At 51.1% G+C, this 16,182-nt stretch overlaps 1 protein-coding gene across 3 annotated transcripts in view; it reads right to left on the minus strand.

The window, feature by feature from the left end:
* The window catches only part of SNX29 (sorting nexin 29), a 475,893-nt gene that overhangs the window by 402,827 nt on the left and 56,884 nt on the right, over positions 1-16,182 (minus strand). For all 3 annotated transcript variants that reach the window (XM_059415299.1, XM_059415297.1, XM_059415298.1), the window contains exons 5-8: positions 11,718-11,898; positions 8,836-8,906; positions 6,974-7,222; positions 4,463-4,838 (exon numbers count right to left, since the gene is read on the minus strand). In XM_059415299.1, coding sequence (XP_059271282.1) covers positions 4,463-4,838; positions 6,974-7,222; positions 8,836-8,906; positions 11,718-11,898 — 877 coding nt within the window. The remainder of the gene's footprint in view (positions 1-4,462; positions 4,839-6,973; positions 7,223-8,835; positions 8,907-11,717; positions 11,899-16,182) is intronic.

Genomic DNA, 16,182 nt, shown 5'->3' on the forward strand with positions numbered 1-16,182 from the left:
TTGCTCAGTTGCTAGTGAGGTGTAACGTTTATCCCTATGTTTCTGATTCTGTTTGAATTATGTTTTTTTTTTTAAGATTTTATTTGTTTATTGGACAGACAGAGATCACAAGTAGGCAGAGAGGCAGGCAGAGAGAGAAGAAGAGGAAGCAGGCTTCCCGCTGAGCAGAGAGCCCGATGCGGGGCTCGATCCCAGGACCCTGGGATCACGACCTGAGCTGAAGGCAGCAGCTTTAACCCACTGAGCCACCCAGGCGCCCTGAATTATGTTTTCAACCCACTTCCCTACAGGTGTCAGAGATCACATAAGAAGTGACAGAAAAACCTCTTTCTATAATATAGATATTACCCTCTTTTAAGAAAAACAAAAACAAAAGGCAAAGCAAACACTGGTAAATATCGAGGCGGGAGGGACTAGATTTTCCTCGGTCATCGGAGGGGCTTTAATTGCCAGCGAAGAGAGACGTAAACCCAGCTCTAGGCCAACAGAGCACTTCAGAGACCATCGGCGCGCTGCCATGGCCAGAGCAGTTGCATCCACAGCGGGGCGTCTCCTGGCCAGGCCGCCTGTCCCTCACGAACCTGGCGGTGCTATTAGCTGCTCAGGCTCTGGCCCCTCCAGGCTCCTAGACCTTGCGTGCGAACGTTAGCTCAGAATCAAAATGAAAGGATTACTCAGTAGGCCATGTCATCATTCCTCTGCTCCTCCCCAAGATGCTCCGCAGAATGTTCGATTGAGATCCCCCCTTACGCCAGGGAGAGGCTGCCCATAATCCGCAGGAGGCCCAGTGGCCCTGAAGGGCCCGGGCCCTGTAGAGGTGACCCTGCACTGTTTTGTGTATCATACATCACAATGCCCGCGGCGGCTCCCCGGCTCGCAAGCAGGCCTCCCCCTCAGGCCTCCCTCAGTGGCACAGTCTGGTAGGAAGAGAAATAACTGCGTCTGAGGCCACAACACACAGAGCGAATCGACTCCGAGACGTGCCTACCCACAGATACACAGAACGTGGAGGCTGTCTGTGTCAACTCGACTAGGCCATGGTAGCAAGCTGTCTGATCAAACGTCCTTCTAGTCATTTCTGTGAAGGTACGTTTATATGAGCTGAACACTCCAGTCACTAGACTTTTGAGTAGATCAGATCATTCTCCCCAGTACAGCTGGGCCTCACCCAATCAGTTGAAGGTTGTAACAGGAAAAGACCAAGGTCCCCCAAAGAAGAAATTCTGCCAATAGCCGGCCTTTGGACTCAAGCTGCAACTCCTCCCTGGGTCTCCAGGCTGCTGATCTGCCCTACAGATTCCAGACCCATCAAGCTTCCACAATCACGTGAGCCAATTCCTTAAAACAAATGTAGACAGACAGGTACAGATGGACAGACAGTAGTTCTGTCCTTTATCTATAGGAGACACACTCCAAGACCCCCAGGGGATTCCTGAAATCCTAAAACTGCACCAAGTACTGAACCCAGTACATACGCTGTGTTTTCCTATCCATACACCCCTCTGATAACCTTGAATTTCTAAATTAGGCACTTTAAAGATTAACGGCAATAATAATAAAATAGAACGGGAACTTGGGTGGTGCAGTTGGTTAAATGCCCGACTCTTGATTTCAACTCGAGTCATGTTCTTAGGGTTGTGGGATCAGGCCCCGCCTCGGGTTCCCCACTCAGCGTGGAGTCTGCTTAAGACTATCTCTGCTCCAGGGTGCCTGGGTGGCTCAGTCAGTTGAGCAGCTGCCTTCAGCTCAGGTCATGATCCCAGGGCCCTGGGATCAAGCCCCACATCGGGGCTCCCTGCTCCATGGGGAGTCTACTCCTCCCTCTCTCTCTGCCTGCTGCTCTGCCTGCTTGTAGTCTCTCTCTGACAAATAAATAAAATCTTAAAAAAAAACCTCTCTGCCCCCTCATTCATGTTCTCTCTCTCTCTCTCAAACAAAATAAATAAAATAAAATAAGACAGAACAATTACAACAATAATCTGCAATAAAAGGTTATGTGAATGTGGCCTCTCTCTCTCTCAAAATATCATACTGTATTGGAGTCACCCTTCTTGCGATGACATGAGATGACAAACTGCCTATTAGATGATGAGACAGGGAAACTGAAGGAATCCATAAAAATCTGCTTTTGGGGGTGCCTGGGTGGCTCCGTCAGTTAAGAGTCTGCCTTCAGCTCAGGTCATGATCCTGGGTCCTGGGTTCTCTGCTCAGCTGGGAGTCTGCTTCTCTCTCTGCCTTTCTGTGCTCTCTCTCTCTTTCTTTCAAATAAATAAATCTTTTTTTAAAAATCTGCTTTTTGCTCTTTTCCTTGCTTGGACCTGGGTCTCCACTTTACGCATGCCTCCTAACGCAAACAGCACATGTCTTCCTTGTAGGGGACAAGGAGTTAATGATTTCTTTAGAGCAGATAACATCTAAGGAAGGACCAGGTGAGGGTGACCAGAGGAAGTCATCATCTGTGTAATCTACACCACAGGCACTAGACGTCCTGATGCCGAGACCCCCTGGCTCCCGGGAATAACACCTCATCTTTGGGTCCTCATCTTTGTTCTCAGTGGCTCCTGGATGCCTGAGAGGTGGCAGATACCAGACCACCATCCTCAGTAAAAACCCCCAGACCCTTTCTGGGTCTCACACTGTGTACCTGCACACTCTCTGTGCCTTCAATGAACTCTGCTTTCACCTCCTGCTGGCTCGCACTGGGTTTCTAACCTGCATGCAGCTGGGGAACCCCCTGGCTGGTCCTGTGGGAGCCCTCTGGGTCCTCGGACCCCACCTGCCAGCATCCGTGGGACAAAGTGGGGTGAATGACATGAGCCAGGCTACCACCGACCTTGTGATGATCCACGAGGAGAAGCAGCACCTGCTCAGGACCAAGGTCGGCCACAGATAACTGAAACCACGGAAAGGGAACCATGGCAAGTGGACCCATGAATAAGGTGGGGGGGGTCCCCCCTGTTGGTTCTGCTTCTCTGGAGGCCCTGACTCACACGGTAGGTTGCAACACGTGGGTTCCAGTAGAAAACACTCACCCCGTGAGCCAGAGCCAATGCTTCAGGGAAGCGACACTGACCCACACGTCAGGAGTAGAAAAAAGCCTTATGCGAGAAAACATTCCCTTCAGAATGGCTGATAACAAAAAAACAAAAATAAGAATTACAGCAAAGGCCAAAGAGCTACATACTGAACATTGGCTGGGGGGGCTGTCAGCAAAGCATGAGTGTTGATCTGTCCACCAACCAACAGTCCCCATTATGTAGAAACACAGTAACTATCTAACAGCAGAAGCCCGGGAGCACAGCACAAGCTACCCGCAATCCCTGCTTCGCCCCCTGCTCGGACAAACCTCCGCTCTCTGAGGAATCCCCTTCTTTCATCCATTTAGACAGGGCGCCCACTAACCCCCCAGGCCAGTTCCCGCTGTTGCCACAGGTAGGCGCTGCGCCTCCCACAGAAGATCAATGAGCCCACGCTGCCAGGACGGGTACCCGCGTGAACGAGGACACCAGCAGGAATCAGAAACAGGCATCGCTTCATGAGAAAGAAGAAGACTCCTACGAGAACATCAGAAGCTTAGAACCAGAGACACCGGGCCCTGCCCCCTGCTGCAGGGTCTCCGGCTGGGTCTGTCTGACGCAGGCCTGATGCCCGCCTGACACCGGCCGTGACGGATGGCACCGGGCACCGCAAGGCCCAGGTAAAGAGGCAGCCGCTCACGTGGCATTCCGAGTAAGACAAGCACAGGAGTTTTTCCAGAGCAGCGAGAGCAGCAGCGCCGACCTGTGTTCTTTCGTGCTGCCGAAGGCCCCACCCGCATCATGCCGGCAATTCGACGACGACTCCAGAAAGCAGGTGCTGTTTTCCTCCCAGGTCTCCGATGAGGTTCTGGGAGTAAGCTTGTCCAAACTAAGCCACAGAGCTAGGCAGCAAGAACCCAGGCTGTCTTGATTCCAAGACCCACACTCCAGACTATGCTTTTGTGCCTTAGGCCTTCTTGCGCATCAAGGCCCTTCCGTGAACACCCACCCACTGCGCCGCCAGGGTTAAAGCAGCAAACGCAGGCGAGTTCCTGCTGTGCACACCCAGGAAGATAAACAGAAAGTGCCAGGGGGCCGCTGTTCTCTAGAATAACCCTGCCTCTCTCCAGAGCTTCCTGTGCTAGGAGCAGTGGAGATACAAGGAATATCCAAGCAGCAAAAACAAAGAAACACAGAAAGCAGGAATTTCAAGGCACACATCTTGGCACCAACTTCATAGTCGGTACCTCCAACAGACGCCCTGCCCTCCTGCTCATTCTCGGAGGGGCAGCAGTAAGCTCGGGCTCCTTCCGCCTCGGTCCCGATCAGAAAAGCGAGGGACGCCCGACACACACGTGAACCGTAGGCTCAGACTTCACCCGCTGCTGTGGAAAGAGAAAGCCATTAACGCGCCAGCCTTCGTTAGAAGCTCAAGTGACACTCACTTCTCGGGTGAGCCCGAGTGACCCAGGCACTTCCTGCCCGACACGTTCCCGTACACGTCATCCTCGTTGTCATCCACGTCTTCGTCATCGATGCTTTTCACGTCGAGCTTCTGGTACCCGCACTCCCCATTCAAGGACAGAGAGTCCATTTTCCACGAGCTGCTGCTCTGACTTCCGTTGGAATTCGGCCCGAAGGGGCTCTCGAACGCGGACATGATATTGACGGAGGAGCGGTCGGAGTTCTCCTCCGAGCTCTCCCCGGCCCCGGGGATCTTTCTAAAAACATCGCCAGAGTTCTGCTCCTCTTCCTCATCATCGAAAGAGATGATGTTGGTCACCTTCTTTTTCTTCTTCCGCTCCTTTCTACATTTGGCATCTGGCAAAAGAAGATACGGTGTAAGAAGAGCAGACGAAGCTGTGATTGAACCATTTTTGCCTCTAGAGTGTGGAAAATCCTCTACTACTCTCCTGAAAAATAAATGAGATAATTTCAGATTTTTTTTTTTTTAAATTCTTGGGGGAAAACACACACACACACACACACACACACACACACACAACCTGTCTACAGGACACTGAGCAAAATGGATGTGGGACTCTGCTTCTGCTTTAAACCAACGTGCCACAGAGCATACATAACAATCGTCCCTTGCAAGCACTTTGGTTCAGAGGGAGTTCCCATTCTGGAAGTGACTTTCACTTGGGAAAATACCCTCCTGGCTGATGGATGGAGCCAACAACAGCAGTTTGGGGCGGCGGCCAATGGCTCAGCAGGCACAGTCCATCCTTGTCTGCAAAGGGACGCTGCTGCTGCTCCCACTGAGGGTCGCACCTCCTTCTCCAGCCTGGGCCGTGGACTGGCTCGGTGCTCGGGTTTCGCCAATAGCTCGCAGCAGAATTCATGGTGAGCTCACGAGCCCGGGCACGAGGAGGGGATGCACCCCCAGAACACGGCCCTGAAACTCCCAGGGAAGGAAGCCAGTCTAGCCCGTTGGAGCACAAGAGGTCAGGGGCAGACAACCAGATGTCCGGCCCATGGTGAGCACTACGGTCCAGCCACAGAACTGGGACCATCTTGGACCTTCTGGCTCAGCCACCAGCTCGGGGCAGCCCCATGACGGAGTCCAGGGGAGTCAGCAAGCCATCTTGCTAACCCAGAGACTGATGAAGAAAATAATAATATATATGATAATATATATATATGATAATAATATATATATAATTAATATATATTATATATTAATATATAATATATATATCTATATATATTGATAATAATATATATCAATAATATATATGATAATATATAATAATATATATGATAATATATATGATATATATGATAATATATGATATATATGATAATATATCGTGGCTGTTTCAAGCCATAACATTTTGGAGCTGTTACACAATAAAGACTAAACTGAAACCGAAATCAATGCTGCCTTGGTGACCAGCAATCGTCCAACTTGGCCATGAGACACTTTGAGCTGATTCCCGACATTCCGTTCCAATCGAAGCCAAGCTATGACACGGTGAGGCTTCGTCTGTGTATCAGACTCTGAGACAGTGTCAAAAGCAGTGAAAAGGACACTCTTAGGTATACAAATTCCAACATCTTTGTCACACAAAGCCCTCACAGTCCTCTTTCCTGTGTCCTTTGCCTGGTGTCTCTGATGGAGGAGGAGAGGTCAAGACGGATAAAGACCCCACAAGACTCTGAGTTTTCACCATCACTAATAATTCCAAGGAGATGACCACGATGACTGCCTTGTTAAAGAGATCTGCGAATACTAGCACTACGTCCTTAAACCCAAAATCTCCACTTTTGCCGTAGCAACATTCTGGATCTCCCAGAAGGCTCAAGGCATATCACGAAGTTGTCACAAAATGGATCTTAACTAAATCAACTTTCTTTGGCATCCCCAGCCTAGAGACGAAGCTGACAACTCTTCCCTTCCTCTTGGCCTCCACTGAAATGTCACACACCCCCCCCACACAGTGCACAATCTCCACAGCACCCCGTGCTTGGCTTTCATCTCATTTATCAGAAGGATAATTACTTATAATCTGGTATAATCTGTCATTAAATATCTATTGTCCCCCCAACCCAGAAAAGCCTGCAAAGCAGGCTAAACGCTAGAGATCTTCCTAGTTCACTGCCCAGCACACAGACTGCAGTAAACGAACACATGAATGAATGAAGGAAGGAACAAACGAACGGAGATGAGGCTCGTGGGGCTTCATGTGACCAAGAAACTGTCACTGTCATTTTGCTGTCGGTGAGCTGAATACGCTCCCAGCCCTATCGTCTTCACATCTCAGCAAGGCTCTTTGTCCCTTTCGGAGTGAGTGAGGAGAAGAAAAATAAACACAAGTGCAAACTGAAAACCCAAGGGCATGAGCCTTCCCTTGGCGCTTTCGGCCTACAAGGTGTGTCCCGCTCGGCCACAGCCCGCCATCCTTGGACCTGACCCCTCGGTTCAAACTCCCACACCCGGTCCCGCTCACCGGCGCTGACGTGCTTGGACACGACAGGCAGGGGGTCGGTGTCCTGCTCGGGTTTGATGAGGATGGAGACGGCAGACGACGCCGTGATCTCCCTGAAGAGGCTGCTCACCCCCTGCGTGGACTCCTTCAGCAGGGACGTCACGTTCTGCGTGGACTCCTTTAAGAGGTCTGACACGGTAGGAGCAAACTTACTCTGCCCGTTCAAATCCTTGTTGTCGATGTTGATGGCGAAGAGGATGGAGTTCAGACCTGCCCAGAAGAGAGGAAAGTCTGGAGCGTCGGCCACAAGGAGGTCACACCTCCAACACGGTAAGTGAGCGGCAAATGATACAGTACACGAGAGGGGCCGCCCTGATCGGAAGCCCTGATTTAAAAACCTCCCAAGAGGCGCCAGGGTGGCTCAGACAGTTAAGCGTCTGCCTTCGGCTCGGGTCATGATCCCAGGGTCCTAGGATCGAGCCCCACATCGGGCTCTCTGCTCAGCAGGGAAGCCTACTTCTCCCTCTCCCACTCCCCCTGCTTGTGTCCCCTCTCTCGCTGTGTCTCTCTCTGTCGAATAAATTTTAAAAATCTTTAAAATCTTTAAAATCTTTAAAAAATAAAAATAAGGGGCACCTGGGTGGCTCAGAGAGTTAAGCCTCTGCCTTCAGCTGAGGTCATAATCCCAGGGTCCTGGGATCAAGCCGACCTCGGGCTCTCTGCTCGGCAGGGAGCCTGCTTCCTCCCTCTCTCTCTGCCTGCCTCCCTGCGTACTTGTGATCTCTCTGTCAAATAAATAAATAAAATCTTTTATTAAAAAAAAATAAAAATAAAAATAAATTAAAAATTAAAAACACCACCACCTCCCACAGAATGGGGTCAGCAGACAGCAGCTATCCCAGCAGGTGAGTCTTTCCCAATCCTCTCCCTCTCGGTCAAAGACAAATACGAGGCCAACCCCAGGGAGGTTAAGACGTAAGTTCTGGGGCTCAGACGGCCTGGGTGGGATCCCCGCACTGCCGCTTTCTAGGAGACGTGGGTCAGGTCACGTACAACCTGAGCTTTAGTTTTCTTACCTGTAAAACGGGGACAAGAGTGTCTCTTCCACAGGGTATTAAAGACAATCACTCACCAAAACACTCGGCTCAGTAAGCGCTCAAACATGGGCCGCAGCATCATTACTATTATCACTTCGGGCAAAACCCTGCATGGCCTACCCAGGACATCGCTATCAAAGCCTCCGTCTTCCTCAGTGGACAAGACGAACGTAACTCTCGCTATGTGGGACTTAGTGTAAACCTTCAGGGGAGGGTTTTTTCTTTCTTTCTTGAAAGAAAGAAGCGAGGGACCCACTTCTGTGGGGCTCACCCTTTGAGTGAGAGGCAAACGATAAACCACCGAACGATTCAGCGACTAACACCCATCCAGGGGCTTCCACACTGACAAGCCGAGGACGTGACTCTTCACCGCACCTGATTCTCTCACAGCCCTATACAAGCAAGTCCCATGCTAACAGGGTCACCACTCGGCAGAGGAGGGAAATAAGGGGGACAGAGCTCACAGGACCTGCCCCCAGGTCACCAACCAGGAAAGGGTAGAGCCAGGCTTCAAAGCCAGGCCTCCCGCTTCCTATTCCCCACGTCTTGCAAAGCCACAGCCAAAACCCCCAACCCTCTGCTTTCCCTGCCAGGGTATCCAGTTCAAGATAAGTGGACTCAGTGACCCACGCCACTAAAAAAAGGACAGTGACAAGTGACTCACTGAGTCGGGGAGCGACAGGGAAAAATCACAGCCTCTCCTGGAGCTAAAAATTCCCTCCCAAGCAGCCGACTCTGCTCGCCAAGCTTCAAGGACCCGTCACTCCTGGCCTGCACCAGGCTTACCAGCTGCCATGGTAGGAAGCATGCTAGACCTTTCTTCATCCATCACAAAAGACCAGTCTTCATAAAAAGCGCTGCAAATTGAAAGAGAAAGGGGGAAAGTTCTGAGCAGCGGTTCTCAGCATCCATCCGCCAGACTGCTCCCTCACGGGGCTCCCTGGAAAATCCATGCCTGGTCAGCCAGAGTGGAGATCCAAGGTCTCTGCCCAGCGGAAGCTTCCGGTAATAAACAAAGGATTGAAAGTATATATCCTACAACCTCCTCATTGGTCCCCAGCTTGAGTGAACTGAAACAGGCATGAAATGTAAGTGCAGTTATTGACGAAGCAGCAAAGGAGAAGAGAGGTGGCATCCAGTCTAGCAAGGTCTCTAAGACACAGGCAGGAAATCTGAGCTGACCCCTGGGAGCCGTGCCTGGGCTACCACAAGAGACAATCGGAAAGAATGGCAGAGCTCCATGGTTCCATCAGCTGGAGCATTTGTGTGTAACACTTGCTTGGGCTGCAGACCTAAAGCCCAAGTTACCCCTGGGAAGGGCTGGAGACCTAAAAGGGGCCCATGAATCTCAAGGGCCGTAGAAGTTAAGGGGTCAACAAGGACGACAGGGTTTGTCCGAGCTCGCCGACAAGGACGGTCCGGCCAGGGCTCTGAGGCAGGGGCCCCAGGCTGGTCCCCAGCTCTGTATCCAACACCTGCTAAGCAGTAGCAAGCAAGCATCTTCAACCCCTGACTTCCCTACCAAGTCAGAGAACTCTCAATGCAGTCAAAGCTCACACGGCTAGAGCACAGCCAGTGGTCAGGGACCTGCAGTGCAGCAGGGGACAGGATGCATCCGTTGTGGAAGTGACTGAGAGCAACTGACAGAACAGGAACGCCCCACTTCCCATGCACTCACCCAGCAGAGCATCGGCCCGAGTGCAGACTACTACAGTGCCACTGCCACTGTACCTCCAATTCCCAAGACTGGGATGCTTTCAGAATCGGAGCCCATTTCCATGCATGTGAATGAATTTGGTTTTCCCACATCTTGGTAGGTAAGTGGCTAGTGATCTGGGTGAGTTCTACTGTGATAACATCTGGATTCACTTCGACAGCCCGTTGTTCTAGACAACCTTGGTGTTGAGCTGTACATCCCTGAACTCCTTGCAAATGATCTACTGGAAAGAGCTTCATGAGAATTCATGGTAGGGGCGCCTGGATGACTCAGTCAGTTAAGTGTCTGCCTTCGGCTCGGGTCATGATCCCGGGGTCCCAAGATCGAGCCCCATATTGGGCTCCTTGCTCAGCGGAGAGTCTGCTTCTCCCTCTCCCTATGCCCTCTCCCCGCTTGTGCTCACTGTCTCCGCCTCCCTCGCTTGCTCTCTCTCTGTCAAATAAATAAAATCTTGAAGAGAAACAAGGAAAGAAAAAAAATTCATTGTAAGAATCAGAAGAATGTTCTCGTCAACTAAAACTGCCGAAGGCCCAGGGGGTGCACCCAGATATCCCCAGCCTCGGGGCTCAGACCCAAGTAGCACAGGGTGCAGTGAGCACAGCAGTCCCGGCCCCCATGCCTTCCACGTCAGACCCAGAGTCCGAGCACATAGCTGGACAGGGCACCACAGGTATCATCAGACAGGTGACCACCAGCAGCACAAAAAACAGAAGAGGAGACAAACCAGGGAATGCAGAGCAGCATGTAGAATCATGGGCCTGCATCAAGGCATGAATGAAATACCAGCTTATGGGATTGAATTAAATTGATTCACTGAAATTAAATCCTCACTGTTGAGGATCTGGGCACTGCTAATGTGGAAGCTACTCAAGGAACCAGCACAGGACTGATCACTGTCCCTTTGCACTGTCGGGTGACACAAAGCAACATGTCTAGTCCGCTACTCTCGGGCAGTAAGTAATAGCCACTGACAGAGACAGAGTCACTGCTAACATCACGAATACAGGAAAATGACAGCACTGTCACATGTTTCGGAAAGGAACGTGGCTGACAGTACCACGGCTGATGCGTAATCAGCGCCCTTCCCCCACGGCTAGGCAACAGCCACGCGCTCCCACCTCGCGGACCTGGGCTGTGGCCACGTGACTCGCGGCCAGTGAAATGTGGGTGGAAGTGAAGGATCTCTCTGGGCAGAAGCTTCAAAAGCCAGTGCTCAGTTCAACCACATCCCTCTTCCTACCTTGTAATCATGACAGCATCTGTCAAGACGGAGCCTCTGTCAGCCTGGGACCCTGAGACGGGACTCATCCGTGATAGACACGCATCAGGAGGAAGAAGAAAAGGTGGCTGCCTTGAGCCATGGAGGGTTTTATGCTGTTTGTTGTAGCAGCATAAACTGACCTACACTAACGGATAGGGTGAGCTGTATGCTTATAATCAAGAAAAAAAAGGAAACGTCATAAAACAGTTTGTTGTTGTTGTTGTTGTTAAATTGACTTTACTCCCCAGCGCAACGGTTCCCTATTTCTTTCGGTCAGTTTGGGACGGAATTAACCTCAAAAACACAGAAGGAATCGTAAAGAACCCAGCACAAAGCTAAGACAGACACAAAACTGAGCTCTAAACACCCGGTTTCTACCAAGGAAGAACCTGGGTGTGAAAGGGAGAGCAGGCTACCCTGGAGCGGCAGCGCCCCCCACAGCCCGCGCCTCGATCACAAGCACTTACGGAGAACCCGCCGTATGCAGGTGCCACGCTGAGCCCTTTGTGAGCACTCATTCCCTCGCTCGTTCTCGAACCCTCTGTGCCCCCAGCACAGCCGAACATGCTGGGACTGTAAGAGGGGAACCCGCGAGCCCCCGACAAAGAGACTGGGATACAAGCAGAGGCGCTCAGACGCTGCGATTCTAGCCTGTCGGCTGCGCCTCCCCCGGGAAGCCCGCCCCAGTACCTGAGTCTGCTGCGGTCGGCCAGGAGCGTGTGCAGGTAGCGCTCCAGCGAGTGTTCGTTGAGGGCACAGCGCAGCCAGGCCCGGCCGCGGCCCACGTCCGACGCGATGTGGCGCAGGGAGTAGAAGCGCGGCAGTTCGTGCTTGCTGAGGACCTCCTTCACGTAGAACCAGAACACGGGCTCTGCGGAGAGAGACCGGGCACGGTGGCTCTTGGCCTGCACATCGTTGCAACGATACTCATCGTTGTAGAGAGACAGTCCCGAGGCATTTTTCAGGAGCATAAAAAAGTTACTTCTTTAGCACAGAGAAGAAAGATGGCAAAGAGTGTAATTTTGCATCCGGGTTTGTTTCTTTACTTGTCTAGATCAGGAACGTTTCCCTGTAACATTTAAAGACCTTTGAAAACACGGGGGCACCGGGGTGGCTCAGTCTTTTAAGTGTCTGCCTTCGGCTCCAGTCATGATCTCAGGGTCCTAGGATCGAGCCCTGCGTCGGGCTCCCTGCGCAGCGGGGAATCTGTTTCTCCCTCTCCCTCTGCTCCTCCCCTCCACTCGCACTCCCTCTCTCTCACTCTCGTTCTATCTCCGATTAAAAAAAAAAAAATCTTTTGAAAGTTTTCTTAAAAAGTAAAGCTGTTTGAAAACATGGCTTTTGATGGCCTCCCAATGAAACATGTTTTAACCGTTTCTCTACCTCTGGGAACACGATGTATTGCCAACCTTCCCTATATACTACTGCTTTGAACCTCCTTGTCCATGACTGTCCTCATTTCTAGTTCCTTAGAAAAGATGTCCATATGCCTGAGAATAGGAACAGATTTTAAGCCTTTAAGGGAAAGCTAAAAAAGTTTCTTTTTATCCACAAGGTAGTTTATTGGATCTCCTCACATCTCACCTTTTTCATCCACACGCACAGAGATCTTCTTCATCATTTTCACTCTAGTATATACCTCATCTTGTGACCTATTTTCTTCACATATGCTCATGAAACCTTTTCCAGGCTGCCAACGATCACCAGCAACACCAGTACCACCAGCAGGCCCCGCTACTGTGGGCGGAACACTAGCCACATACCCGCCCCTGCCCTCAAGAACTGACGTCAGATCTCAGGCCTCATAAGCACCAAGGCCAGCTCCCTATCAAAGACCAGGGCTGAGGCCTGGCCAAGGAAGGTGACTGCACCCAGTGACGGACCATTAAGCAGCAGGACAGCATGGGACCTGGGAGCTGCCTGACTGCAAAGCACTAACTGGGACAACCTGTGCGGGAACGGAGGGCTCTACCCTCTTCAAGATGATCATGTTCACAAATGCTCAATATCCCAAGGGAGACACTGCTGAGTCTTTGCTGCCAGATGGGGATTCAAATCTAGAAGCTATACAGGCTCACAGACCCTTCAACTTTCCTTCTAAAAGAACGGAAACACACACATCTCCATAAATTAGATACCTGGTTAGTAAATTTCCTCGAATAATTCAGTTCAGCTCAGTTGACATGGACTGCATTCTTAATGGGGGCCACAGACTGGGCAAAGCTGGGGGCCACCAGGCAGACAGCGAGGGTCGGTCCGTAACAAAGCTTCCAATGCAGCGGGCTGGGTGAGGGTGAAGAGACCAATCCAGAGAATGACCCTGGCAGCCGGGCAATGCTCCAGATTCCTCTCCCTCCAAATGAGCCCCAAAGTACAGAACCACCCAGAGATACTGGGGTGACTGGAGAAATGGGAAGCAGAGCCTGAGCACAAAGGCCAGGCCATGATGACTGGCTGCCATCAGCTTACTGACGACCATCTCGCACGAGAGCAGCTGTGCTGTTTCCTCTCCTCCCTTCCCTGTTAACAGCAACTGGTTGCACGCGTGCGCCAAACAACAGCTCGGGAATGACTGGGAAAGCCAATAAGGCAGCTCACTCAAGACGACCTTCTGTCTCAATCCCGAAATGCCACACGAATCCCCTTCCCAGGCCCAGGAGAAGCCGAGACCACACAAATGTGTCACGGCCTTTTTTCCACTCTGTGCTTTTCTCAGAAACCAGGACGGGGGCTTTGTTTCAAAACACTGCGAACAACCACCTGTATCTCCATCGTGACTCAACGCAGGTGACTCTCACCTGCATCGGGTCTTTCTGGAGAACCAGGGTGACCTCCCTCTGACCTTGAGTGCACACGAAACACTTAACGTGTGTTTTCACCTTTCAATTTCACAAATTGCTGAGTGCCACAGAATCCCTCTGCAGCCTGCCAAAGCGATGGCGGTGATGATAAGCATTATCCCAGCAGGGCTCCTCTTCCACTGCCAGCACTAATGGGGTCTGTTTCAAGTGCAGCTCACCTGCCACTTAACACTCGCAGTGTCCGTAATTTAATTTGGGGCAATAAACCGATCTCTTACTGCTATGAAACCGGGGCTCATTCCAGAAGAGGGTGAGGGCTTCTGGTTCTCCGGACGCCCGAACGCCATCTGCCCACACGAACGAGAGACATGAAGGGGATATTGAGGCCAGCCAACTCCAGGGGCACCTGTTCACGGGATGGGGGACTAACACCACAGGCCTTCTGGCGAAGTTTCTTTTTTCCTCATTTTTTTTTTAAAGATTTTATTTATTTATTTGACAGACAGAGATCACAAGTAGGCAGAGAAACAGGCAGAGAGAGAGGAGGAAGCAGGCTCCATGCTGAGCAAAGAGCCCAATGCGGGGCTCGATCCCAGGACCCTGGGATCATGACCTGATTCAAAGGCAGAGGCTTAACCCACTGAGCCACCCAGGCGCCCCCCCCCCCTTTTTTATAAGATTTTATTTATTTATTTGACAGTCTGGCGAAGTTTCTAACAGGCCTCGGCATAACAGATGCCAACATACTCTGGAGGACAAAAACCATGACTCGAGTTCTAGTTCAGGCGCCGTGTGCCCTTGGGCAACTTATTTTGTCCTTCATTTTCCTTATCTGTGAAATGGGGATTGCAGTATCTACTTTTGATGTTTGTGATGAGGGGGAGGAAATGAGAAAACATCCGTGGCCAAGTGCTTCGCACTGAGACAGCACAGCGAGCAAACAGCACCCTTCCCCCTTCTTCCAGGGGCTGCGTCCCTCCTTCCTAGGAGAACCGTGTTCCATCTGGTTCCCTGTGAACTTGCCTTCAGCACCACCAAACTCTGGGCCGTCACCGGGCCAAGCAGGGGTGTGCGGCAACCCGCCTCACTCACCCTACCCTTCCCCTGACCCTGTTTGTTATTTTGAGTGCCACCGGGTTTTTTCTGCATTAATTTTGACTTTTTAAAAATATTGCAAGAAAACGTTAGGTCTCTTGATTGCTGAGTTTCTTGGTGCTCCCATACATTCCGTGGCTACATTGAGAGCCTCACTGGTCTCAGCCTGGTCCCCGCCCCGGACCACAGGGTTCTTCCCGCAACTTCTACCTGAACCACTAAAGGGGAGACCTGGGCTCCCTTGAAAACTGAAGTCAGCAAACAACAGTCTAATGGCCAAACCTGGCCCACAACTTGTCTTTGTAAATGAAGTTTTATCGGAAGACTCACGGCCATTTGCAGACACACTGCCTGCGGCTGCTTTCCCACTACAGAGTCATCGCTGGGAAGCTGCTACAGACACCCATGGCCCACAGAGTCCAAATACTTCCTATCTGATCCCTTAAAAAGGCAGCTTGCCATCCACTGTTCTAGAAGCAGGAGCTCAGATAAACATGTAAGCCTGGAGCCACCGGGCCCTTTTCCTGCCTTTCCTGTACAGCACACCCACATGGATAGGACACCCACCAGGTCAAAGGCAGGGCAGAGACACAGAGACAGATGCGGGGGATGCTGAGCCCCTGAATCCTGTTCACCCTCCAGTTTTCTTAGTTACTTGAGTTAGGAAATGCCCTTTGTTTTCGAAGTGACTTGCTGTCACCTGCGACCAGAAGCCTGATGCAGTGAGATAGGGTGCATTCTTCTGTCACCTGACAATCATTTCAGAGGAGGGGCAATGCTCCTGGCACTGGGCAGTGCCTACAGGCGTACAAGTGGCAAATACATCCTCAGGAAGAAATAAAAACAAAACAGCATTGCTCAATGAGAAAACAGAAAACCCAACTACAAGGAACTAGGCTCCTTCCTTGTAAACAAAGAAAGGCTTCTTTTTCTCGTGGACTTTGTCTGGAGGTAGATAGCTGGCTCAAAGGCACTGTCACTAGCAGAATCTCCAACCTCTTGTCCTTCACCCCCTGTCCCAGACGACTGCCACCACCCTGGGTATCAGAGCCACAATCGGAGAAGAAACAGGACAAGATAAAACCAGCTCTGTTACCCCTTCTGTCAGGCAAGGGTAAGTAATCCCAGAAAACCAAGAGGAATAGAGATAGAGAATGTCAAGACTGGCTTCATCACCCACGATCCATTACCTAGAGGACATGCACGGCCCAGAGCAAAATCAAGGTTCTGTTAAGCCAAAGAAGAAATGGGGAAGGGAT

The sequence above is a fragment of the Mustela nigripes genome, chromosome 11 (assembly GCF_022355385.1).
Source record: "Mustela nigripes isolate SB6536 chromosome 11, MUSNIG.SB6536, whole genome shotgun sequence".
Taxonomy (NCBI): Eukaryota; Metazoa; Chordata; class Mammalia; order Carnivora; family Mustelidae; genus Mustela; species Mustela nigripes.